Below are 26763 nucleotides of genomic sequence, written 5' to 3' on the forward strand. Positions count from 1 at the left end.
AATAAAACCTATGCTGGGTATGTTATCTGTGCAACAGGAAGATAAACTGCATTATTTGCATATATCTACTACATGGCAGAAAGCAAGAAGCAGTATGTTTGAAAAGTAGCCTCGTATTGCTAGTTTGACATTTAGTTTAAATCTATTATGTGCTTGTGTCTTGTTGCGGTTGAAGGTGAAGTAGTCGCTAACAGGAAGAACATTTTGGTATATGATAGTCGGAACAGAGACGACAGAGTTGTAAGTTGTCTAATCAAAGAATTTCAAGTCTGGCGGAGTAAGGTATTTTATTGTGAGGAGTGAAGGACCCTTCTTGTGAAATATTTCTGGACTCTCTCATTTATGTTGATGTCAGATATGCAATGTGAGTTCCATACAGGTGAGCTGTATTCTAGGATTGGTCTGACAAATGTTTTGTAAGCTCTGGTTAGCAGTTCAATATTACCAGTGAAGAAGCTGCAACGGATTAGGTTAACAACTCTTAAAGTTGTTTGGATATGATTTGCTTACAGAACAGCTATTCAGCTTTTCCGATATGTATGATATTAATATATGTCTAGTGGCTATGCCGCCAAGCTAGAAACAGAAAACTGTGAGTGATAACCCTGCCTTTGGCATGAAAGCCATCAGGGTGACTTTGGGCCAGTCATACTCTCTCAGTCGAACTCATCTCACAAGACTGTGGGTAAAATAGGAGGAGGAAGGAGTGTTATGTATGTTTATTGCCTTGAGTTGTTTATAAAAATAATAAAAGTGGGATAAAAACAAACAAATGAGGACAATTCATTTTGTTAGTTGTTCCTTTAGTCACAGAAACGGCTAGTGATAGAAATATTTAGAAGCATTTCCCTGCTGGGGTTGCCTTAATATTGCTACTATGAGGTTTTCAAAGACCCCTCTCTTGACTACTCCATTTTTTACAATTGAAGTGCGTGGAAATATATGGTGATGAACCTGAAATACTCCTTACAAAAAGATTTTCTATAGAGCAGTGTTTCCCAACCGTGGCAACTTGAAGATATTTGGACTTCAACTCCCAGAATTCTCCAGCCAGCATTCCCAAATATCTTCAAGTTGCCAAGGTTGGGAAACACTGCTCTAGAGCAAGGATCTACAACCTTGGCAACTTTTAAGACCTGTGGACTTCAACTCCCAGAGTCCCTCAGTCGGCAAACTATAGAGGAACTCTGGGAGTTGAAGTCCACAGGTCTTAAAAGTTGCCAAGGTAGGGAGATCGCCGTTTTAGAGCACTAAAGATTAAGCTCCCGTTTTCCTCAGGAGAGAAGGCTTTAAAAAGAAGCCGTAAGATTTACCCGGAAGTTATAAACTGGAAACACATCTTATTTTGTCCCCTTCATCTATTTCGCGCTGCCGCCTCCAGCTTTGAGGTAGCTATTTGCATCTTTCCGTTCCCACGACGATCCACTCCTTCGGTTGGGCTGCAAGCGTTTGAAAAACCGGTTGGCCACGGACCGGAAGTGCTCGGAACGGTGCGGGCTTTGCACTTGTCTCTCTATGGCGGCGTGAAGTCCCCTTCGGGGTTTCTTCACGAAGACTTCCCCCCTCGGCTACTCTTTTCCATGGCGGGAGCGGCGTCGGCGGTGGTGCTCCGGAGCCTGGACGAGCCCGTCCCCCAGGACCTGCCACCGGCCACGGGGCTACTGGTGGCTCCGGCTAAGGGAGCGTGGGCGACGGCCTGTCCGAGCGGCTTCCTAGTGCTGGCTGTACGGCCGGCAGGGACGAAGCTGCAACCGATCCTCCTGTGCGCGGCGTTCCTGGAGGCAGAAGCCTCGGCAGAGCCGGAGCTGTGGCTAAGCCGGGCCTTCCTCAGGCGGCTGGGGCTGGCGGCCGGCAGGACCGTGAGGGTTTGGCCTGTGCGGAGGCCGCCGCTGCTCGGCTGGGTATTGCTGGGCTCGTCCGCGGCGGGGACCGCAGGGCGGGCTCCTCCGAGGTCGTGGGCCGCCTCGAGTTCTAGCATCCTCGTCAGGCGTGGGGAGGTCCTGCCCGGCTCGGGGCTGCGCGTCTTGGAGAGCCGACCGGCTCTTCAGGGATTGCTGGGCATTGGCACCCGCTTGGCTGTGACGGAATGGCGAAGCGGCGTGGAGGGCCGGGACCGAAGGAGCCTGCAGACGCCTCTGGTTTCAGCCTGGGCGCACGGCGGGGAGCGGCTGGTGGGGGCGCAGCGGGGCCACCCCGCGCTGTGGGGAGGAGACCCCGCGGCGGATCAGTCTCTCTGGGTGACCCCTGGCTGCTTGCACAGCCTGGGCCTCTTCCAAGGAGAATGGGTGGCGCTGCGGCGGCGCGAGGGAGATTTGCGGGGGTGCACGGCCCCCCGTTTGGCCTCCGTGCAAGTCCTCCGACCCCAGTGGTATTTCCCGCCCGGAGACAACGACGACGGGGGACACCCGCGAGCCCCGAGGGCGGACGCCTTTCCCAACGAGAGCGCCCTGATTCCTGCCAGTCTGGCTTTCAACCTCTCCTGCGACCCTTTGGAAGGGAACCTCCTGACGATCCAGGTGGGCGTTGCTGATTAATAATAATTATGAATGCTTGTGAGTAGGGTGGAGTTGGAGAGTGAAACATTAATTCCTCAGAACTAAATGTCATTGAATTTAGATCAGTTAAATCCCAGGTTAGAAAAGCTGATGGTAAACCTTCTGAGCTCCTCCAAAACTTGAGAAATGTCTAACTTGATAGGTTTTTCTCAATATTTATTCATTCCTTTGTTTCAGGGGTTGGCAAAGTTGGCTTTAATATGACTTGTGGACTTCAACTCCCAGAATTCCTGAGCCAATCATGCTAGCTCAGGGATTCTGGGAGTTGAAGTCCACATGTCGTAGAGGAGCCAACTTTGCCTACCCCTGGTTTGTTTGTTTGATTGATTGATTGATATGCCACCCTGGGGCACGTACTTGTCCACCTGTCTGGGAACAGTTTGATCTGGTGACACCTGATGAAGTGGACAAGGCCATTGGAGCTGTGAGTTCCGCCACCTGTCTACTGGATCCGTGTCCCTCCTGGTTGGTTTCGGCCAGCAGGGAGGTGACACGGAGCTGGGCCCAGGAGATTACCAACGCTTCCTTGGGGAGGGGAGTTTTTCCATCACTCTATAAAGAAGCGCTCGTGCGCCCCCTCCTCAAGAAGCCCTCCCTGGACCCAGCTGTCCTTAACAACTATCGTCCAGTCTCCAACCTTCCCTTTATGGGGAAGGTTGTCGAGAAGGTGGTGGCACTCCAGCTCCAGCGGTCCTTGGAAGAAGCCGATTATCTAGGTCCCCAGCAGTCGGGTTTCAGGCCCGGTTACAGCACGGAAACCGCTTCGGTCGCGTTGATGGATGATCTCTGGCGGGCCCGGGACAGGGGTTTATCCTATGTCCTGGTGCTCCTTGACCTCTCAGCGGCTTTCGATACCATCGACCATGGTATCCTTCTGCACCGGCTGGAGGGGTTGGGGGTGGGAGGCACTGTTCTTCAGTGGTTCTCCTCCTACCTCTCTGGCCGGTCGCAGTCGGTGTTAGTGGGGGGTCAGAGGTCGACTCCTAGGTTTCTCCCTTGTGGGGTGCCTCAGGGGTCGGTCCTCTCCCCCCTGCTATTCAACATCTACATGAAACCACTGGGCGAGATCATCCAAGGACATGGGGTGAGGTATCATCAATATGCAGATGATACCCAGCTTTACATCTCCACCCCATGCCCAGTCAACGAAGCGGTGGAAGTGATGTGCCGGTGCCTGGAGGCTGTTGGGGCCTGGATGGGTGTCAACAGACTCAAGCTCAACCCGGATAAGACGGAGTGGCTGTGGGTTTTGCCTCCCAAGGACAATCCCATCTGTCCGTCCATTACCCTGGGGGGGGAATTATTGACCCCCTCAGAGAGGGTCCGCAACTTGGGCGTCCTCCTCGATCCACAGCTCACATTAGAAAAACATCTCTCAGCTGTGGCAAGGGGGGCGTTTGCCCAGGTTCGCCTGGTGCACCAGTTGCGGCCCTATCTGGACCGGGACTCATTGCTCACAGTCACTCATGCCCTCATCACCTCGAGGTTCGACTACTGTAATGCTCTCTACATGGGGCTACCTTTGAAAAGTGTTCGGAAACTTCAGATCGTGCAGAATGCAGCTGCGAGAGCAGTCATGGGCTTACCTAGGTATGCCCATGTTTCACCATCACTCCGCAGTCTGCATTGGCTGCCGATCAGTTTCCGGTCACAATTCAAAGTGTTGGTTATGACCTTTAAAGCCCTTCATGGCATTGGACCAGAATATCTCCAAGACCGCCTCCTGCCACACAAATCCCAGCGACCGATTAGGTCCCACAGAGTGGGCCTTCTCCGGGTCCCGTCAACTAAACAATGTCGGTTGGCGGGCCCCAGGGGAAGAGCCTTCTCTGTGGCGGCACCGGCCCTCTGGAACCAACTCCCCCCAGAGATTAGAACTGCCCCTACTCTTCCTGCCTTCCGTAAACTCCTTAAAACCCACCTTTGCCGTCAGGCATGGGGGAACTGAAACATCTTCCCCTGGGCATGTTTAATTTATATATGGTATGCTTGTGTCTATGTCTGTTAGTATATGGGGTCTTTTTAAATCTTTAAAATTTAAAATTTAGATTATTTATGATTTGTTTCCACGTGTTGTGAGCCGCCCCGAGTCTTCGGAGAGGGGCGGCATACAAATCTAAGTAGTAATAATAATAATAATAATAATAATAATAATAATAATAACAACTCCCGAACAACTCTTTTAATCCAATCTTGCAGGTTTGTTGTGGGGAGGGGGTGCTATATAGACTGCATCCTCTACGGCAGGCAGGATATAATTAAAATAAATCAATCACCCCATTTTTAAATATTGACAACAACATGGCTTCAAGAAGCTCAGAAGGAACAAATTAACAGTCATTGTCCTGCTGAATGTCTCTCAAACAGCATGTCTTTATTTGTTTGTTTGTTTGTTTATTTAATTAATTAATTGATTGATTGATTGATTGATTGATTTGATTTTTATGCTACCCTTCTCCTTAATCTTGGCAACTTTAAGATGTCCAAACCAAGGGTCTCCGACCTTGGCCACTTTAAGACTTGTGGACTTCAAAACGGGCTGAGGAATTCTGGGAGTTGAAGTCAACAAGTCTTTTAAATGTTGATCCTCAACATTTTCTTCATCATGGGCCTCTTTTAAATGCCTTTTTGTGGCCCCGGACCATGGCCACATATCCCCAAGATTTAATTCACGATTCAAGTTCCAAAACATGAATGGATTTATTTGTAATCCAGGATTTCCCAAATGTTGAGGTGTACAGTACCTTCCTTTGGGGTGGCCGAAACTGAGCCCAGGCGAGATTCAAAGAGCTTTTTAGTTTCATTGTTAGAATAAATCCACCTTTCCTAAAGTTTAATTGTATTGTTTTCCTAATTCACTTGTATTCATTTTGGTATTTGGATTTTTAGAAAAGGTGCATGCTTTTTAAGGCAGTGTGGTGTCAAAATGTTTAGGAACTGTTGCTCTAGTCATTTTCTTAGATTAAGTTCTTTCTGGCAGTCCACTTCCCAATATACAAACCATCAGGAAACCTGCTTTAAAAAGCAAATACAAAACCCCATGTAGCATTTAACAAGTGTTTTGGAAAGTACCAATCAGGCATTCCGTGGACAGATGCTTCTAAGGAAGCCAGAGTTCGTGCCAGAAAGATAATGGACTGACCGCAGTAGAAAGGGAGGAGGTTGGCAGATGATGGCTTCCTGCAGCTTTAGTTACAAGCTGAACAGATCTGTAAATCTTTGAAAAAAAGGCCCTATTATTTGTAAGTCACAAATTATTGTCATAAATTTTCCAAAACAGGTATATGTTTTGATGGTCAGGTGTTGTCTAAGTTGAATTGGTGAGAAGTCTGGATTTCCTCCTTTGGATACATGGGAATAGTGGGATTGCAAAGATCCATTGAACAGAGCCGGGGTGGCACAGCAGTTGGATGCTGTACTGCAGGCCACTAAAGCTGACAGTCGATCTGTAGGTCAGTGGTTCAAATCTCATCACCCGCTCAAGGTTGACTCAGCCTTCCATCCTTCCGAGGTGGGTAAAATGAGGACCCAGATTGTGGGGGCAATATGCTGGCTCTGTTAAAAAGTGCTATTGATAACATGTTGTAAGCCGCCCTGAATCTAAGGAGAAGGGCGGCATAAAAATTGAATAAATAAATAAATAGTGAACTGTGGGATGAAAGGAGGAGAGGACATAGGAATCTCTGTTATTATTGCAAACAATTATGTTCTGCTGAATGACCATAACTTTGGATACGATACAAATACTCCTTAACTTAAAACTGTTTAAAGTTACAACAGCACTGAAAAAAGTGACATGGCTGTTTTCACACTTACAACCATTGCAGTATCCCCACGGTAATATGAACAAAATTCAGATGCTTGGCAACTGATTCATATTTATAATGATTGCAGTGGATCATGTTATCATCTTTTGGGACCTCAAACAAAATCAATGGGAAACTAGATTCACTTAATTGTGTTATTAACTTAACAATGATTGCTCTGATTCTCTTAACAACTGTGACAAAAAAGGTCATAAAATGAGGCAAAATACACATAACAATTACTGTATTTTTGGACTATAGGACTCACTGGTGTATAAGATACGCCAAGATTTCAAAGTGGTAAGTAAGAAAAAAAGTTTTTGTTCTCCCTGGCCCCCCTGGAGCACTTGCAGGCTGCCCAAACCCTCTATATGTGTAAAACAAGCCAATTTTTGCAAAAAATGGGGTGCACAAAGGATTTGGGAGGCCTGCAGAGTGCTTTTGGGGGCTGGAGGAAGGCAAAAACACTCCTATTTTTGCAAAAATGGCCCATTTTTGCCTCAGAAGCATTCTGTAGGTCTCCTGAACCCTCTGCGCAGCCTGTTTTCACAAAAAATGGGCCAATGTTTTTGCAAAAATAGGGAGCAAGGCTTCTGGAGGCCAAAAATGGCTGTATTTGGGATATAAGGCGCACCAATATTTCCACCCTCTTTTAGGGGGGAAAAGGGTATATCTTATATTTTGAAAAATACAGTAACTTGCTTGTCAAAAGAAATTTTGGGCTGAATTGTCATGTCGAAGATTACTTGCATTTTGCTTACAGCAGGACGAATTTTATTTCTGGTGGCATTTTGAAAGGTGAAGAATTAAAAGCATATTTCATGGACTAGAATTAATTTCAGTAGGTGTTATCATAGGTTTTTAGAATGGTAATTAACTTAGAAATGAAGAAATGAAAGGGGCCATTTAAGATGTTAAGTTCCAAGCCCTTTATTTTGCAAGGAGGGAGTCATAAATTGTCAGGGCTTAGAAAAATGAAATGCAGTAGATAATTACAATCGTTATAAAAATTTAATGTGAAAAGAGTTGATTTTTTGCTAGTTGCTATAAAGTAATATTAATTTAATCTCTGAGCTATCAAACACATACAATTAGAATATGGCTAATTGTCCTCTACAGAGATATGCGGAAGCTGCTGGTGTGCAAGAGATAAAAGGAAGCCGATCTTTGCTATCTGTGCCACCCATTGCCAAGGAACTACACATAGAAATTGTGATTTCACCAACCTACAACACTAGAGGAATCTACGATCACATTCTTTATCAGCACTTTCAAACTCCCAGGTTAGCTATTAGTAAAGATAACAAGTTGACTTTTGATCCATTTTATGAGACTCTTGCTCTTATTTTTCACTTAATAAGCATACTGAACACAATATGGCCTTACTGTACATGTCAGTTATTTTTTTTCCAGAGTTATCTAAGACAATGCTACTATTGTGTTTTTTCTGTTTTGTGCGCCTATAAGTGTATGTTCTAAATTATTATCTCGTAGAAATTTCTCGAAATTTGTCCCTTTTACTTCCATCAATAATGCTAATTCCAAAGCATTGTTTAATGTTCTTTCCAGAAACCTACAATATATTGTAAATTGGATGTAAACTACTGGTCCTATTTGCTTTTTTCTCTATTTTTCCTTTTTTACATTGATATCATTAAGTGCTTTAAAGACAGCAATATTTCATTCTGCAGAAAAGATTTCCCTTATTGATTATACTTTTCTATATCAAACCTTAATCTAATAAAGATAATTCCACATTTGAGAAGCATGTATTCGCTTATATTATTATTATACCACGTATTGTTTGTTCAACAGAAATTGAAATATTTGAATAATTTATTTTAGTACAGTAATAAGTGAAATGTGATGATTGTTAACACAAAAGCTGTTAAAACTTGCATTGTCACAAAATGTTATGTATCTAAACATCTCTATCTTTATCCGTTTGTTCGTTCATTAATTCATTAATTCATTCATTAATTCATTAATTCATTCATATTCCTTGGTATTTACCTGAAAAGAAGACTCACTTGATCATATAGCTTTAAAATGAGGGGGTTGTCTTAGATTCAGTGGGAATTAAAAAAAGGCAGAGAGGGAGAGAAAGAGTTGGATTCAATATAATTCTTCATTATAGATATTTTTTGCAGGCTTGTACAAGAGAATGATATTCTTTGTCTCCCAACTGTTGGACATCCTGAGTTTTTAGAAGAAAATTCAACAAAGTTTATCAGGTATGTTATTGTGAAAAGTTAAATGGGTAACCTATTCTTAATATCTACACTATCAATCTGGATTTCTTTGACATACTGTAGTATTATGGAAGAACTGATTTTGAATGTTGAAACTTGTTCTGGACTTTGATATGCTACAGTGATTTTAGAAATTAGATATTCCAAGCTAGAAAATTATAATGGCAGTAATAAGTGAAATGTGATGACAATTGCTGTTAACACAAAAGCTGTTAAAAACCTGTGCTGTCACAAAATTTAATTCCAGTTATACTTGTTGCTGATTTTGTAATCAACAAGAGGAATAACTGGAATAATTAAATGTTGTAATGCAAAATGTCAAATATGTGGTTCTAAATTATAACTCATTTATTGTTTCTTTAGATGGCCAGAACTGTGCTTCAGGGTGAAAAGAATATTACCAGTAGAGAAAATAGAGCAAAGTATAGGGTATTTAGCTGATACTCAGAACACTACTTTACTCCTGGTAAGTTAGCAGGAATACATAAAATAAAGAGCTTTTGGATGTCTTGTGTCTGTGGTGCTCTTAGCTTAATTTTAACATTTATTTGAAAACTGCTCAACAATGAGATTTTACAATGAGATCTGAATTTTGCACATGGGAACAAGACTGGGTAGTATTAGATTTTAAAAAGCTCAATTCACCTCTTCCTCTCCACAACTATTTTAGAACAGCCAGTACTGACGTACAGCTTCTTGTATACTTTCTTATATGCCCACAGGAAATATGGAGTTAGACAAAAATGTCCCTTTTTTTGGAGCATAAAATGGTAGTAGATATAAAATATAATAAAAATGTAATGCTTATCAGTGGGGTTTCTTTTTACTTCCACTTTACTTCTACTTTACTTTTCACACACATATATCTTTGTTAGTTTCTTACAAAATTACAGAACATTTATTTTTCCTTTTGTTAACATTTGGTAGGGCTATTACCATCAAAGGTATTCACAGAAATAGTGTCTCTGCTTTTATGAATCTGGTTGAGAAAACAGGTGTTATTGCCTTACCTTGTAGGTAGGTTCTACAAACAGCGCAGTTCCTTCTTTTCCATCTCAAAATGGCTGTAGTTTTTGGAGCAGTTTGTCTCCTGCTGGGCTTTGCGGTACAGTGAAACAGCTATGTGACATCCTTGGCCCTCATTTACACAATAGGTAAGTCCACCTGTGGATTTGGATTCTACCATGTAGTAGTAACTCATTAACTCTTAGAACTCCTCCATTTGTATGTTCTTGCACCCTCCCTATTCTTCCTTTTTAAATTAAAATTATGCCATGATTAAAAAAAACCATATTTTCTATATTTCAGAGAAACCCTAAATGGATCTGGAAGTATTCTTCTTTCAGGACCCAGTGGTGTGGGGAAAATTACAGCTGTTAGAGCTGCCTGTAGCCGCCTCAATCTTCATTTCTTCAAGGTAGTTTTAGAATGTTAAATACATTTGGAATAAGTTGCTGAAAGAACATTTTTGTACTTTTAAAAAGGTATATGCTTTTCCATCCATGAGCACTGAAAGAAGAATGATTTCTTTACAGCGTCTCTCTGAGTAAAACATTTTCTTCAGCTTGGTCTTGTTTGGTATCTTTCAAATGCTGCTGGACTATAGTTTTTACCATTTTTACCAAGTCTCACCATTCACTATTCCTACTGAGACTGCTAGAAGTTATAATTTGGCAACATAGTGGACCAAACATTTCTGATTTCTGCTCTAAAATAACTTTTCAGTTAAGTGCCAATTACATTTGTCTTATTACTGTTCAATTATTATTATTATTATTATTATTATTATTATTATTATTATTATTATTATTATTTATTAGATTTATTAGATTTGTATGCCGCCCCTCTCTGAATACTTTTTGTAAGACTGTAGAGATAGTGAAGGAGAAAGTTAGGACTGTTAATTCCTTTAGTAGTTATTCAAAAATAAGATTTCAATTGGTGCCACATTTCTTTTTCTTATATTATCATTTTCCACTGCCAGAAATCTCTTCCCGCAACAGTTAAAGAAGTAGAAACCCTTCATTTGTCTCAATCAGTTTACCTCAAGAGATGGTAATATTTCACAATTTAAAAAGAAAGCTCCCATGTCTTTCATGAGAGCTTTCTTTTTACATTGTGAAATATTACCATCTCTTGAGGTAAACTGATTGAGACAATTAAGAATGGAAAATTGGGATAATGGTTTGGACATTCTAGAACAGTGTTTCCCAACCTTGGCAACTTGGAGATATTTGGACTTCAAGTCCCAGAATTCCCCAGCCAGCATTCATTGGCTGGGGAATTCTGGGATTTGAAGTTCAGATATCTTCAAGTTGCCAAGGTTGGCAAGCCCCTTTTGGTTTTTCTTTTGTTTCTGTTGGATTTACCTAGTGTCATAATATATTTTTTATCTTTTACCCTAATAAAGTCATGATGTGGCAAAAATAAGATTACATAGTGGTATTTTGAAAATTCATATTTTCTTAGTCACGAAAATTCAGATTTTCTTAGTCACATACACTCTAAACCAACCTTCCCACACTTCAATTGTGCAGGTGAGATTTTTTTTTTTCAACTTCACTGTCTCAGACTGCGTGAAAAATTGGATCTTTCTTAATAATGTTCTCCCAGTTTTTTTCCTTCTTTTCATTTTCTCTCTCTCTTAACTCTTCTCCTCGGCATCCAGTTATCTTCTCTTCCCTTCTGTATCCAGTTCAGCAATCCTTTCTTGTCCCACATCTAAATCCAGATTGTTTCCTTCATATTTTTGACGAAAACAAGGAGTACAAGTGTGCATACTTCTATGCTTGTATTTATGAGAATAGTTTGTACAAATGATTATTTTATGCAAAACATTTTGACTTCAAGTGTTTTGAGTATAAGCATTGCAAGTTTCTGAATTTTACATTTTTTTAAAAAATGTAACTGCTATTCCAAACATCTTAGATGTGCCCCAAGTGCATCCATTTCCAAATCCAAAATGTTTCCAAAATGGTTGAAAAAGCAGTCTGCCCTGAGATGAGAAGCTTTGTAAAGTTTCAAACTTGAAATTATTATAATTAAATTGTTTTGCATAGCTTAGCTCTATGCAAATGTAGTACTGGTTAATTTTATAAACAAGATACAGTGATACCTTGTCTTACAAACTTAATTGGTTCCAGGACGAGGTTCTTAAGGTGAAAAGTTTGTAAGACGAAACAATGTTTCCCATAGGAATCAATGGAAAAGCGATTAATGCGTGCAAGCCCAAAATTCACCCCTTTTGCCAGCCGAAGCGCCCGTTTTTGCGCTGCTAGGATTCCCCTGAGGTTCCCCTCCATAGGAAACCCCACCTTTGGACTTCTGTGTTTTTGCGATGCTGCAGGGAAATCCCAGCAGGGGAATCCCAGCATTGCAAAAACAAGCACTTTGCTGGCAACGGAAGTCTGGAGGTAGTGTTTCCAATGGAGGGGAGCCTCAGGGGAATCCCAGCAGCGCAAAAACAGGTGCTTCGCTGGCAATGGAAGTCCGGAGGCGGGGCATCCCAGCAGGGCAGGGAGGTTGTAAGGTGAAAATAGTTTGTAAGAAGAGGCAAAAAAATCTTAAACCCCGGGTTTGTATCTCGAAAAGTTTGTATGACGAGGCGTTTGTAAGACAAGGTATCACTGTACTTCATTAATTTAATTGGTGGAATTATCTTATTTTCTATGTTTTTGTACTGATTGAAACTGATTCTTATTATAGTTTTATCTTTATTTTTACATGGCATTTTCTCTACCTCTGCCATCTGACTTCGTGCTAGGTGAATTGTGTCTCTTTGTGTGGTGATACAAGTGGATCTACAGAAGTAAAACTACATAATGCCTTCTCAGAGGCTGAGTTTTATAGTCCTTGTGTCCTGCTGATGAAAGATATAGAGCTGCTGGGAAAAGGCCGTGATGGATTTGGGGAAGACTCCAGGGTCATTCTTGTATTAAGGCACCTTCTTTTGGAAAGAGAGATAAATACTAGGTATGTACTATTTCATCTCTGCAAGATTCCCGTCATTATGGTTCTACCATGAAGTTAACTATATCTCAATGGCTCAGGGTTACCTCAGCCTTTCATCTTTCCGAGGTCAGTAAAATGAGGACCCAGATTGTTGGGAGGCAATATGCTGACTGTAAACTGTTTAGAGAAGGCTCTAAAGCACTTTGAAGCGGTATATAAGTGCCATTGCTATTCAGAGAATTGATGAAAACTGAGATATTTACTATAGAGCAGTCCTTTAATTTAGTTAATACCTTTAGCATTTAATATTCTAATCTTTTAAAAATAATTGTAATAAAGTGATAAAGTAAAAATAAAACAAATATAAGTGGCCTTAGTACAGTGATACGTCATCTTACAAACGCCTCATCATACAAACTTTTTGAGATACAAACCTGGGGTTTAATATTTTTTTGCCTCTTCTTACAAACTATTTTCACCTTACAAACCCACCGCCGCCGCTGGGATGCCCCGCCTCCGGACTTCCATTGCCAGTGAAGCACCCGTTTTTGCGCTGCTGGGATTTCCCTGAGGCTCACCTCCATGGGAAACCCCATCTCCGGACTTCCATGTTTTTGTGATGCTGCAGGGGATTCCCAGCAGGGGAATCCCAGCAGCTCAAAAACGGGCGCTTCGCTGGCAAGGGAAGTCCGGGGGTGGGGTTTCCCAGCGAGGGTAGCCTCAGTGAAATCGCAGGATCACAAAAACACGGAAGTCCGGAGGTGGGGTTTCGAGACTTTGGTGTTTTTGCGATGCTGTGATTTCACTGATGCTCCCTTCACTGGGAAACCCCACCTCTGGATCTCTGTTGCCAGCAAAGTGCTTGTTTTTGCGATGTTGGGATTCCCCTGCAGCATTGCAAAAACACAGAAGTCCGGAGGTGGGGTTTCTCATGGAGGGGAGCCTCAGGGTAATCCCAGCAGCGCAAAAATGGGTGCTTTGGCTGGCAAAAGGGGTGAATTTTGGGCATGCACATATGAATCGCTTTTCCATTGATTCCTATGGGAAACATTGTTTTGTCTTACAAACTTTTCACCTTAAGAACCTTGTCCCAGAACCAATTAAGTTTGTAAGACAAGGTATCACTGTATAATTTATTTTTGTAAATAATGAATAGGAATGCACACAAATCAACTATATGGAAGCTACATGATTGTTTTCATATTTCAGAAATCCTAGCAGAAATCTGTGTGTATTATGGGCAATTGGATAATAGAATTGCGACCCTTTTTCTCTGTCTTCTAATAAACCCTAAAAGATTCTAAAGAAAATCTATTACAAACTCAATTTTATATTCCAAGCATAAACAAAGCTGCAAAATTAACTGTGTTTCAGTATGTTGGAAAATGATTCCAGATTGCTTTTCAAGCTGATTCAAAGGCTCCCTGATCAACCTAAGTCCCAATTGAATCCAAATCTCTCTACTATATCTTTGACTGGTTTTTTTTTTTTCAAATGTGATAAAATTGAATAACTTTTCAAAATCAGTAGTCCATTTTGGGAAAATAGCAAATTTCAATCAAGCAAATGGTGGTGTTTTGGGCATAATAGTTTTTAACATATATTTTCTTAAAATCTTGATAATTTTCTTTACTGGAAATTGGATGGAATATGTAGGTTGAATAGCTCAAATAGTACTATGTCTGCCAGGTTTCATACCTTCATGAGATCTTGGGCAAATCCAGCTTTTTGTTTTTGGAAAATTTAAAAACAAAACAGATTTTTTTTAATGTGAATTGTTTATTAAAATGATACCTTCCACTGTAACTTCCCTTTGTAAGAGTAGTAGATGCTTGGAACAAACTTCCAGCAGACGTGTTTGGTAAATCCACAGTAACTGAATTTAAACATGCCTGGGATAAACATATATCCATCCTAAGATAAAATACAGGAAATAGTCTAAGGGCAGACTAGGTGGACCATAAGGTCTTTTTCTGCCGCCAATCTTCTATGTTTCTAAGAAACCTGTAAAATTTCAGAAGGAATTCTGAGCTAGAGACATAACAAAATAATAACATAATAATAATGATGTGATGATGGTGTTGGATTGAATTGAGCATATATTTACATGATTTCTATTTTTTCTTCTCTCTTTTGAAATTGGTCTTATAAAGAACATTGGAGAGAAATGTATACATTCTTATAAAATACAGTCTAAAGATTTTTTGAATTACGCATTCCTAATGTGACTTCAGGAAGGTTCAGTCTGATCACTGTTTTCTCACTTGAATCTAACCTGATTTGATTTGAAATTTAATTTGGATTAAAATAGTTGTCTTTTATTTTATAACTACAGAAATGATGTTACAAATCATGTAAATTACTGGAATAAAATATAGCAGTCCATGGTATTTCTTTCCTAGCTTCTATACTCCAGCTATGAAATGTTTACATCACATCTATTTTATTTATTTATTTATTTTATTTATTTATTTTGTCCAATACACAATGAAGGTTAAAGAGAATAAGCATGTAGTAATATATAGCAAAGAAAGGATATAAGAAAAGGTATAAGAATAAAATACATCAATGAAGAATAGAGAAAAAGATATATGAATGGAAGAAAAGATATTGGAGATAGAGGAGAGACAAAATTTTTTTTAAAATTAATGTTTCTTAACAGTTATCCTGCGCTGGTGGTAGGCACAACAAGTAAACTTGCAGATGTCCCTTCAGATGTGCAAACAGCATTCCTACATGAGGTGAAAATTGAAGCACCAACTGAGGAACAGAGGAAGGCCATTCTTAGCATGCTAACACAGAATTTTCCACTGGGCAAAGAAGTAAGCCTGACCAAGCTAGCCCAACAGAGTGCGGTGAGTGATTGTTAACACAGTCGCTAGAAGAGATAAAGAATAAGGGGGATGTAGATTTGAGATCTCAAAATGCCATAGGATGGTTTGGTTATTGTAACTCATTGGGATTATCTTTTTCATTTAGAATTTGCCTGCCCAAACAATTTAGCAGGGAAGGGTGACTCTGAGCATTTACCCAGAAAAAAAGATTGTGGTTAGGACCCCAAGAAATGACATTCTTGGTTACATTCCCATTTCTGGAACAAATTGCCCCTTAAAGTCACATGTGTGTTTATTCTGACACCTTTATATAAAATGATGAAATTAGTCTTCACATCAAATAGCAAAATGGGTCAATTGGTAGCAACTATTTTAAATAGTTTTATTATAACTATTGATGAGCCGGGGTGGCGCAGCAGGTAGAGTGCTGTACTGCAGGCCACTGAAGCTGACTGTAGAACTGAAGGTCAGCGGTTCAAACCTCATCACCGACTCAAGGTTGACTCAGCCTTCCATCCTTCCGAGGTGGGTAAAATGAGGACCCGGATTGTGGGGGCAATAGACTGGCTCTGTCAAAAAGTGCTATTGCTAACATGTTGTAAGCCGCCCTGAGTCTAAGGAGAAGGATGGCATAAAAATTGAATAAATAAATAAATAACCATCAGGCATTATAATATATTTAATATCATATTAACAATTATAATGTCCGATAGTTTAAACTGTGCTTCTCTCTATTTTATATATTTTCTACTTATTTAATTGTATTTAAGTTCAAAGAATTATAAGAGGTGGTTTGCAAATAATTATTAATACATGTATAAACATAATCCATAATTGTAAACATTTGCACAAAAAAGGTTCTCCCTGAGAGTTAGTGATCAATATAAAGGCTGGATTACAAAATAGTGCAGTCCAGATGTGTGGATTTTAGGTCTCAGAATTTTACCTTTGATCTTGTTGGCTTAGAACAGGGGTTTCAAGCTCGCATCCTCATGGCGACATCACATGACATATCAGGACTTTTTCCCCATTCGCTTAACTGTGACCAGGTCCGCAGGCTGCAAGTTTGACAGCTCTGGCCTAGAAATAATGATGTAATGAATAGTGACATCTTTTTTATTATTTATTTTATAAGTACTTTCAAACATTGTACAGTATTACCCGTTATTTACATGCTCACACCATGTGTTAAGGGAACAGAAAGAAAAGAATTTTATTTGCTTTGGCTTTCACACAATTCATAAGGACTACTTTTGCTATGCAGAGAATGAAATACTTCATCCATTCCTTTCGGAATTCTTTGTCTGTTTGTCATGGGTCTTTGCTGCACCAATACTTTAATCCATGTTTTCAGGGCTTTGTTCTAGGAGATTTCTGTGCTTTACTTTCCCACAGCAGCCGTGCTGCCATTACAAGGATGCAGAATTCAAGGTACTGGAATAAAATATTTCTGAGCATTTAAATAGTAACTGTAAATGTAAATATATCTTATTTGACATACATTAGCATATGACATTTATACTAAGTGGATGGAATGGGGTATCAGTTTTCAAACTGTTTGTAGCAGTAGGAAAGAAAATAACTTCTGACATTTTTTAACTTTTTTATTATTATGTTAATAATAAAACTTCATGACAAGTTTTATTATGAACATTTTATTGAGAAGACTTTGATAACATTATACTGAATGTATATGGGGGTAAAAGCATGCTGTCTTTCAAAGCATGTAAATAAATGGCTACGTTCTTCTTGTTGTCATAGTTCCTAGATCTGTAACTGTAGTAAAGTAATGGTTACTACAGTTTGGGAAGAACTCCTTCTGTTATATGTCTGCTCTTGTACAATTGAGCATTTGAAAGAGGCACTCCCAAAATGTATAAATGCCAGTGAAATATCCCTTCTCAAATTCTTATTGCTTCAAAATTTGTCTCATTAATGTATGGGCATTTTGCCTAGCCATTTCACTGGCAGTGTGATAGTTTCAGAAAATGCAGATGGAGCCCCAGACCCCGGGGAAGGTGTTCAGAGAAGCTGCACTGAGCCTTCTGGGGACATGGCTGCTTGGTTGCTTTGAGGAGAGTGCTTAACCCACACCAGTTTTCTTTGAAAGTTACACCTTTTGCTTTGTAAATCCAAAATCCATAATATTATGCTTGTTTAGCATCTTGTAATCAGCTTGATATCAAACTTACTGGATGTCAATGGAGTAGCTTTCCAATCTAAATCTAGAGTTTTAAACTGCTGGATACATCCAACCATTTTTGGACAGCATGTTTATTGAGATTCTCAATCATCCAGACCATGGTTGAACCAAACGGGTATTTTCTTGGGGGGGTTTCTTTGAAAACTTGAACATTAGGACTGCTGACACTTTCTATGTCTTCTTCAGCAGCTTCCCATGGGGGCCAAATGAAGAGGAAGAATATGATTTTTATGCTGCTGGTTTCCCTCTTCTAGCAGAAGATTTCAGTGTTGCACTAGATAAGCTTCATGATGCTCATTCACAGGCAGTAGGAGCCCCAAAGGTATGACACTTAATAACTACAAGGCAAGGTATAACCCCCTAATAAATATAAGAAACATACCAAAGCTTACATTCCATCCTGTTTTGATGAATAGTTGTAATAAACCAAGAACGGTACTTCTCAAAATAAAGAGAAACTAGAGAGTTTTTGGGCTCCGGTTACATATTTATAAAACTTTAGAGTTATAGTTGCAAAGATCCAGAAAAAAGGCAATTTAATCAATAAAATAGCCAATCATACATTTAAAAAAATCAAATGAAGAATAAAGTACAGGAAAAAAACAGGCAATTTGCTATAAAGTATAGGAAAAAATAAATTAACCTCTATAAATTTGCCAACGCTTTTTATTAAAATTTGCTTTACTTTTTGATTTTAAGAGAATTGCTAATAACAATAAGAAATAGGATATAAAAGCCACAATTTGAGAAGTTTCATGTGAAAACTACTCTTTGGAGACCTTGAGGCATCTTTCAGAAGGCAAAGATAGGGTAGTCTGCAATAGTTGTGGTTCTGTAGAAATAAAAGAATAGACTAGAATAGAATAGAATTTTTATTGGCCGTGTGATTGGACACACAAGGAATTTGTCTTGGTTCATATGCTCTCAGCGTACATAAAATAAAATATACATTTGTCAAGAATCATGTGGTACAACACTTAATGATTGTCATAGGGGTCAAATAAGCAATGAAGAAGCAATATTAATAAAAATCTTAAGATGTAAGTAACAAGTTACAGTCATACAGTCAACATGGGAGGAAATGGGTGAAAGGAATGATGAGAAAAACTAGTAGAATAGAAATGCAGATTTAGTAGAAAGTCTGACAGTGTTGAGGGAATTATTTGTTTAGTAGAGTGATGGCGTTCGGGGAAAAACTGTTCTTGTGTCTAGTTGTCTTGGTGTGCAGTGCTCTGTAGCGGCATTTTGAGGGTAGGAGTTGAAATAATTTGTGTCCAGGATGTGAGGGGTCAGTAAATATTTTCCCCGCCCTCTTTTTGACTCGTGCAGTATACAGGTCCTCAATGGAAGGCAGGTTGGCAGCAATTGTTTTTTCTGCAGTTCTGATTATCCTCTGAAGTCTGTGTCGGTCCTGTTGGGTTGCAAAATAAAAATGATCTTTGAAGGCATCATAATGTTTGATTTGGGGTTGGTTATATAATAACATTGGCAAGTTTTAAGACTTTTGTCCCCTGCAGATTCCCTCAGTCTTCTGGCAAGATATTGGAGGGCTTCAGAATGTGAAGAAGGAAATTCTGGACACCATTCAGCTTCCATTGGAACACCCAGAGTTATTGTCTTTAGGCCTTCAACGCTCTGGCCTTCTGCTCTATGGTCCTCCTGGGACAGGGAAGACATTGCTAGCGAAAGCAGTAGCGACAGAGTGCACTATGACTTTCCTCAGGTGGGTTTTGTGATACAGGTGGTTGGGAGAGTTTGGAAATTGCACTAATGGAATAACTAAACCCTGTGTTTTTTCATTTCAGTGTAAAGGGCCCTGAACTTATTAGCATGTATGTTGGGCAGAGTGAAGAAAATGTTCGTGAAGGTAAGTATGAAGCCATAGTATTTATGTGGAGAGCTTAGCTCTGTGGGGAATCTTCCTTTATAGCCAGGCTAACATAGAAAATAATTCTTGCAAATCAGTCCAACATGAAACAATGTCCATATCTTTGTGGCTATTGCATTTATGCATGTATATAATCTTGCAAATGTATACACATATCCAAATGTTGGAATTATAGCAATCTTTCCAGCAGTTTGATACATATAGAGTAGATCACATTCTGTACTCTAGCAAGTCAGCAAATAATATTTTTTTCAGATGGGGAAATAGATTTCAAGACTATTTAAGATTTCAAAAATCAATATACATTTTATTTTATAGAAAACAATGTTTAGCTAGTGTATGTTTTTGTGCAGATCACTAGTAACTGTAGAATAGAATAGAAATGGGAATAAGATGAGAATTTATCTTGGACCTGAATGAAGAGCTAGAGCAGGAACATCTGGATTTTAAGGCAACTTCATTCCAGAAAACAGGTGCTTCGGCAGGGAAGGTGCATTTCCAGAGTCCAATGATTGCATTGGGATTAATTGCAGGAACCAAAAGCATGTCAATGTTCAACATCAAATTTGCAGGTAGCTACTGCGGAAGACAAGCATCCCTTCGAGTAACCAGGTCCTATGCTACATAGGGCTTTATGGGTAAAAATCAGTATTTTAAAAATATACCTGTGGCACCACATCCAGAAGAGACCTGGGAAGTGAACTCAGCCAACAATAATTGGAACAGGGTCCAGAGAAAGGAAAAGAATGACCATAAAAATAGTGCTACCAGTCCCCAACCCATAAAGCTGATTTTGAATACTGTGGTTAATTGTATTAAAAGCTGCTGACAGTCAAGGAGCACAAGGATAGATGCACCACCTCCATTCCATCTCTGCTACAAGTTATCAACAAGTGCAATCAATAATCCTCACGATGACTCCAAGGGGCCTTGCCTACCCAATAGGGACTGACTCACTCTAAGCAGAAGTGGTGGATGGCTATCAATGGATGCAATAAGGTGGAGAAATGTTAATGTATCTTCATATGAGTATGGCTCTTACCAAGGTCTAATCTGATTCGGTTTGAATCTTCCTCTAATGATGCTGTAGGCATCCTGTTTTAGCATTTCATGTCCTGGAGCCCCTCAATAAAACAAGGCACATCCCAGATTGGCACATAGGAATAGGCCACATAGGCACAATATGATCCAAAGCCGTAAACACCTGCCAATTCTATGCAACAGATAGGACCTTGGCTGAACCCTCTTATCAGATCTTTGGAAAAAGCTCCAAGCTGTCTCTGGAATACTTTTGGTTCTATCAGTCATCTGAGGTGGGCCAATTAAAGGGCCTATTTCCATGTCTGTTTAAAAAAAGACAAGTTGCTCTATTTTTCAGACATTCTGTTGCCAAGTCTGATCTTCCCATGCTTACAATCGCAGCATGTGTCCTAATGTGCATCTTTCTCTGGGTGGCAGTCTAGTTTATCTTTTATAATTAATATATTTGTGGCTGGCTTTAATGTGACTATGCAACCTGAGTACTATCTATCTCTTTCCTCAGTGTTTGCCAGAGCTAGGGCAGCTGCTCCCTGCATTATCTTTTTTGATGAGCTTGATTCATTGGCCCCCAGTCGTGGACGAAGTGGCGATTCACAGGGTGTGATGGACAGGTGAGTACTGCTTATTTATAATGAAGCCTTAGCTTCCTCTTTTGACTTGCTCAATGCTGATTTTACAAGTGGTCTCCTAAACTTGCTTTGTGAAAACATTAAAACATTCACAGATGCACAAAACATCCCTCTCCCCTTCAATTGTACATGTTAAAAGTGCAGTGGTATCTATTTCATTATGCACATAACTTTTATGCCTTAACTTAGATCAGATAAACATGTTATAACACGTTGAAATATAATATTTTTTTCTACCAAATGCTGTCCTCCAATTAGCTTGCAATTAATACCTGTAGTGTAGCCTGTAGTGTAGCCTGTTTAATATGCAAATAGCAGATTTTGCAGTAAATAATAAATATTTGCTTGTAAATATTTAAGCTTCACTGAAATAGGTTTGTTGCTTCAGAAACCAGTTTTAATAGCTAGACACCTGTATTCTAAGCCAATTTCCTTTCTTCCTTTTTAAGTCCCTAGTTCCTTTTCCAATCACAGAGGTACAGAGTTCGTAAAGTCACTTTATTTTACAAATACTCCTTGTTTAAATACCATGCATCAATGACCATCTAAAGTTATGATAATGTTGAACAAATGGTGCTTAAGACCCTTGATGCCTGTTGCAGCACCCTCATAGTGACATTATGAAATTTGGAGATTTGACAACTGGCCTATATTTATGACCATACCATATACAGTACTTCAATTTCCCTTACCCACATATCACACACACACCCATTCTGTCCTGCTGGCATTCTACCCCTACCGCCTACCCATTCCACACTCCACCATCCCCCAGATGACCTTCATTGTCTCTTCCTCCTCCTACTGACCCAGGATCTGGGCTATGGGTGGGGGCCTGGCAAGCGAGCATGCCAGGCCCAGCCAGGGAGAAGGCAGCAGTTATGGAACCGATGGAGAAGAAAGGGCAGTGATGCAGACAGTGGTTAACTGAGTGAAATTGGCAGCTGCTGGCAATTGGCTTACAGTACTGACATCTTGGCTTGGTGAGCCAGTGCTTATGCCACCAACCTGCCTCCTCCCCAACCAGGCTCAGCAAGCTACCTTTGCCAGATGAGGCTCCACCACTCTGTTCTACTTGCCACATACGTCCTATGGTCGCACTCTTGTGCTGTACCTTGATCCAACAGTGGGACGAAGATGGTGAAGGTCAGTTGGGCTTTGTCTACCGAAGGAAGTTTGCTGTGTGGAGCTGGCAGTTCTTGCAGGACAGAAGCATGAGGTCCTTCGTCCCCTAACAACTGCAACTAGGACTGCCAAAACTGCTGTCACTAACAGCTGCTATCACCTGAGGTTTCAGCTAACTGCTTTACTTAACAACAAAAATTCCCTGTCCCAGTTAGTCAATAAGCGAGGATTAATTGCACCATTGTATTTTAGTAACCTTGTGTTTTGCTGTACCCTGGTAAACTACCTTGATATACTGTATATTAAATAGGTGGTTTACATTGCTTTGTACATATAAATATATCTTACCTGTATGAATTGCTTCTGAGAGTATGGTATTTTATGTGTTCATAGTATACATCTGTTACTACAGTATTATATTTTGAACCTGGCTGGGTACGTGCCTAAAAAGATATTTCTGTATCTGCTGTTTTAAGTGAGTTACCCAGTTCAGTGAATCCACAAAGATTGATGGATGGCAACATATTAAAATGTTTCCCTTGATAGAGTTGTATCTCAGTTACTAGCGGAACTGGATGGGCTTCACTCGTCTCAAGATGTATTTGTTATTGGAGCTACAAACAGACCTGATCTGCTGGATTCAGCTTTACTCAGGCCAGGCAGGTAAAGGTTCACATTACAATTTTCTCTGTCTGCTATTATAACCATGAAGCTTTTAAGAGTATTTCAGGTAAAACTACATAACCATAGGAAACAAATTACCTTTTTCATTATACTTAATTTTGGTTTCTTTTGTTATGAAAAAACCTAGGGTTAGGATAACATTCAGTGATGGGCTATCAAAAGTTTTACTACAATGCTGTGGGCGTGGCTTATGCATTTTGTTCCAACATCTTTCAGTGCAAATTGGATGCTCTGGGGTGGAGCTCCAAATTTTGCTACCGGAACACAGTTCCTGACCGTTCCCGTAGGAGCCCATCACTGATAACATTCCTACTCTCTTAGATCTGCAAACACAGCATCTTACTTGCCTCAGAAGGCTAAAAATTGAGATGCTTTCTTTAGAGAAATTGTACTGATTATTTTGTTGGGTATGTTAATAAAATAAACCGCTATAGTGGGTTTTTTTTTCTAAGGATGGGTTAACTCTGGGATACTTTGGGAATCTTGTGCTCCATTGGTAGAATTGTGGCTATATACAAATGTTTAAAATAAATAATTATTAACACAATATATAAATACACTTGGTGATACAGGTTGGTCAGTTTATATTAGGAATCTGTAAAGATTCATTTGTGATGCTGGAAGAGTACTGAAAATGGAGAATCTTATTGTGTTATGGGAATTTTGTTTCATATTTAATAGACACAAAGATTTTATAGAAGTGAAGCACATGAAATTATACAATTCATATTAATATATTGAATAAATACCAGTAAATCAATGTAAGGACAAATTTACGGGACTGCCTACGACCTCATTACGGCTAGTAAGGGCCCATAGAGTCGGCCTTCTCCAGGTCTTGTTCGCCAGACAATGTCGGTTGGCAAGACCTCGGGGAAGAGCCTTCTCTGTGGCCACTCCGACCCTATGGAATCAACTGCCCCCAGAGATTCTCCCTACCAGTTTTCCGAAAAGTTGTTAAGACCTGGCTTTTCCGGCAGACGTGGAAGTACATTGACTGTAATGTATGTATGGTTTTTTAGGATATTGTTTTAATGTATTCTTTTACTCTGATTATTTTTTACTATTTTTCTATTTTATTATTGTTGTATTTTTCTGATTGTTAGCTGGTCTGAGTGCATCTTGGAATGAGCGGCATGTAAATTAATTAATTAAACAAACAAATAAAGTTAGGTGACAGTAATTGATGTATGATTTGAGTACGTTGTATGGAATATGGCTGCCTGCCTTTTTTTTTAATTGCAAAAAATTTTTTTGTATCCCTGGCAGATTTGATAAATTGGTTTATGTAGGGATAAATAAAGACCGAGATTCTCAGCTACAAGTACTAAGTGCCATCACCAGAAAGTAAGTGCCTGTTTTTGGTTATTATAATGCATAATAGTACTAGTTACAATTCTTAAGAAAAATGCATATTAATTATTGTAAGTGAACTATATAGACATCTGTTAAAGATAAATCTGTAGTTTGAGATGCTAAACTCAAAATCTCAATATATTTTATATCAGTGTCCACATAACATATATAGAGGGGTTAAATACGGAGAGGGGCGGCATACAAATCTAATTAATAATAATAATAATAATAATAATAATAATAATAATAATAATAATAATTAAATGATGCTCTTAAAACTTGTTCTTGAGATTGTAAATAAATGATACTTATGAATATTATATGCTGCCTGCTCTGGCTTAGGAGCTTTAACTCATATTATTTTAAGTTAACTACAACATTTAAAAATAATATATATATGAAGCCATGCTTTTCTAAAACATTTCTGCCCAATTTCCAAAATTATATTCTGACCGCATTTCTTTTTTTCCGTGACACTGAAACCCTTGGCGATTTCCTTTTGCAATAGGTTTAAACTGGACCCGGCTGTGAATCTCCTTAGTGTCCTAGACAGATGCCCTCCAGAATTAACAGGAGCAGACTTGTATGCACTCTGCTCAGATGCCATGATGTTTGCTATCAGAAGAAAAGTGGAATGGATAGAAGAAGGTAAGGAACAAAGCTAGATGGCTCAAATGTTAATTAGCTCAACTTAAAAGGTATATGTACATAAATAATAGACACGGGTTAAAAGTTGAGTAAGTATTTTATAAAGCTCTGGCTTGCATTGCGTGTAGAGATCCAGGTGTCTACAATCCTGTTAGCCTTTAACATAACATTAAAGATCTGGTTATTTCCCATGAAGTGTAGTTTGGGAGGTTCACTAAACTCGGTTGACTGATGTTTTATTATAAATTGGAATGTGGAATTTTTTACATTTATCATTTGGATTATTGTTGTATTTGCTGGTTATAATGCTGCCCAAAGTTGTGGCTGTGAGATGGGCAGCCACATAAATCAAATAGGTTTTTTTTATAGAAGGGAAAACCTCCATTGTTCAATAGTAAAACAGAAAATTGGACTGTGATATATCTCCAAATAAATGCTTGAGAAAAGCTGGAAAACTATTACTAGAATTTAGGAGAATGTATACTTGGTTCTCTTGTATACGTGGAGGCTGGCAAGTAGAAGCAGGCAACATACTTTAATGTTTAAAGCTTTGAAGAACAAATGTATTGAATCATATCCGTTATTTCGGAACTGTAGCATATTTATTAGTTCTCTTTCATTATTGTATGTTGTTTTTCTATTACTACTACCATAGTGCTGCAGGTTACGCTTTTATTGATCTTTTAAAGGTTACTGACTTTTTTAGAGAAATGTACTGATTTACATGTGAATTGACATCCAGTTCAGTGGCATGAGTGAATAAGTCATATGATAAGAAGCAACACCTATAAACTGACTTAAGCATGAGCAAATGCTTGAATCAGCATTAATTTTTTAATAAATGCATATATTTTTATCATCTTGCCTAACCAGGAGCAACATACACTGTGTGGTATGTCCAAAATAATTTTAATTTTAATCTGAACCATTTTACTTTTATTCCAGGTCTGGATACTGAAAGCTCAGAACTCACCCTTACTATGGATGATTTTGTACAAGCTGCAACAAGGTTACAGCCTTCTGTTTCTGAAATGGAGCTACTTAGATATAAATTGATCCAGCAGAAATTTCCTGCTTGATTTGAAACAAACATGACCAAGAAAGAAATATCCATATAACCTTTGAGGTACAGAATAAAAGCTGCCATGAGAACATTGTCCTTGTTAAAAGAAATAGCAAATACTCAGTAACAATTTGATGGATTCAGATGAGTTAGAAAAACAAGTTCAAGGCATGAATCTGAGACTGATGTTCAGATGTGTAGGATGTGTTGCAAATTAATCTTCATTCATACTCGGGACCATTGCATCTATACAGATGGGAAATCTTAAACTCTCTAATAAACTGACCCTTTGAATTATGAGGGAAATGAGTGTAAGTATTTAAAGATATTTAAATAAAGACTGTTTTGCTTTATCTGGAAAACTAAAATGCTATCAAATGCACTAAGTGAAAATTTATCATTTCTCATAAATGTGAAATACATTATTATGTATGTGTGTGTGTGTTTCTTTCTGGGTTTAAAATCGAAATAATAGTAGCCAGATTTTAAGTACTCTTGCTCTAGAGGGCAGCAACAGAATACAAATGTAATAAATTCCTGCAGCTGGTTTTACACACTGGCTTCTCTCCTAAATAGTTTTGAAAATGTTCTAACCTTTGGAAACCTCTGGAAAATCAGAGCAAGAAATCTGGAATTCAGGCAAGCTCCCGTATATTAAGATTAAAATGTCAATCTAAAATAAAATCATAGTTCCCTGCCACCTCTTCCCATCATTACTGAGTTGTGGA

At 39.2% G+C, this 26763-nt stretch overlaps 1 protein-coding gene across 3 annotated transcripts; it reads left to right on the forward strand.

Moving 5' to 3' along the window:
* Positions 1 to 1216: 1216 nt before the first annotated feature.
* On the forward strand, positions 1217 to 26460 carry PEX6 (peroxisomal biogenesis factor 6). Of its 3 annotated transcripts, none has more exons than XR_011557524.1 (17): positions 1217 to 2516; positions 7481 to 7644; positions 8512 to 8595; positions 8977 to 9079; positions 9631 to 9767; positions 9922 to 10030; positions 12377 to 12585; positions 15227 to 15419; positions 16753 to 16829; positions 17788 to 17923; positions 19119 to 19324; positions 19407 to 19468; positions 21033 to 21141; positions 22831 to 22943; positions 24238 to 24315; positions 24833 to 24972; positions 25918 to 26460. XR_011557524.1 is itself a non-coding variant. In XM_070734639.1 (17 exons), the coding sequence occupies exons 1-17, from the start codon at positions 1581 to 1583 to the stop codon at positions 26049 to 26051; spliced, it is 2994 nt and encodes a 997-aa protein (XP_070590740.1). In that variant the 5' UTR covers positions 1217 to 1580; the 3' UTR covers positions 26052 to 26460. The 3 variants fall into 3 exon arrangements, 2 of the variants coding, with proteins under 2 accessions (XP_070590740.1, XP_070590741.1); XM_070734639.1 differs by having other exon boundaries at positions 22831 to 22947; XM_070734640.1 differs by having other exon boundaries at positions 17791 to 17923; positions 22831 to 22947.
* Positions 26461 to 26763: the final 303 nt, after the last annotated feature.

Source organism: Erythrolamprus reginae, chromosome 1, assembly GCF_031021105.1.
Source record: "Erythrolamprus reginae isolate rEryReg1 chromosome 1, rEryReg1.hap1, whole genome shotgun sequence".
NCBI classification, from domain to species: domain Eukaryota; kingdom Metazoa; phylum Chordata; class Lepidosauria; order Squamata; family Dipsadidae; genus Erythrolamprus; species Erythrolamprus reginae.

Coding starts and splice junctions, on each gene's coding strand:
- PEX6 (XM_070734639.1), top strand. CDS start 1,581: ATGGCGGGAGCGGCGTCGGCGGTGGTGCTCCGGAGCCTGGACGAGCCC. Junction 19,469..21,032: donor TGAAGAAAATGTTCGTGAAG/GTAAGTATGAAG, acceptor CTCTTTCCTCAG/TGTTTGCCAGAGCTAGGGCA. Junction 24,973..25,917: donor AGTGGAATGGATAGAAGAAG/GTAAGGAACAAA, acceptor CTTTTATTCCAG/GTCTGGATACTGAAAGCTCA.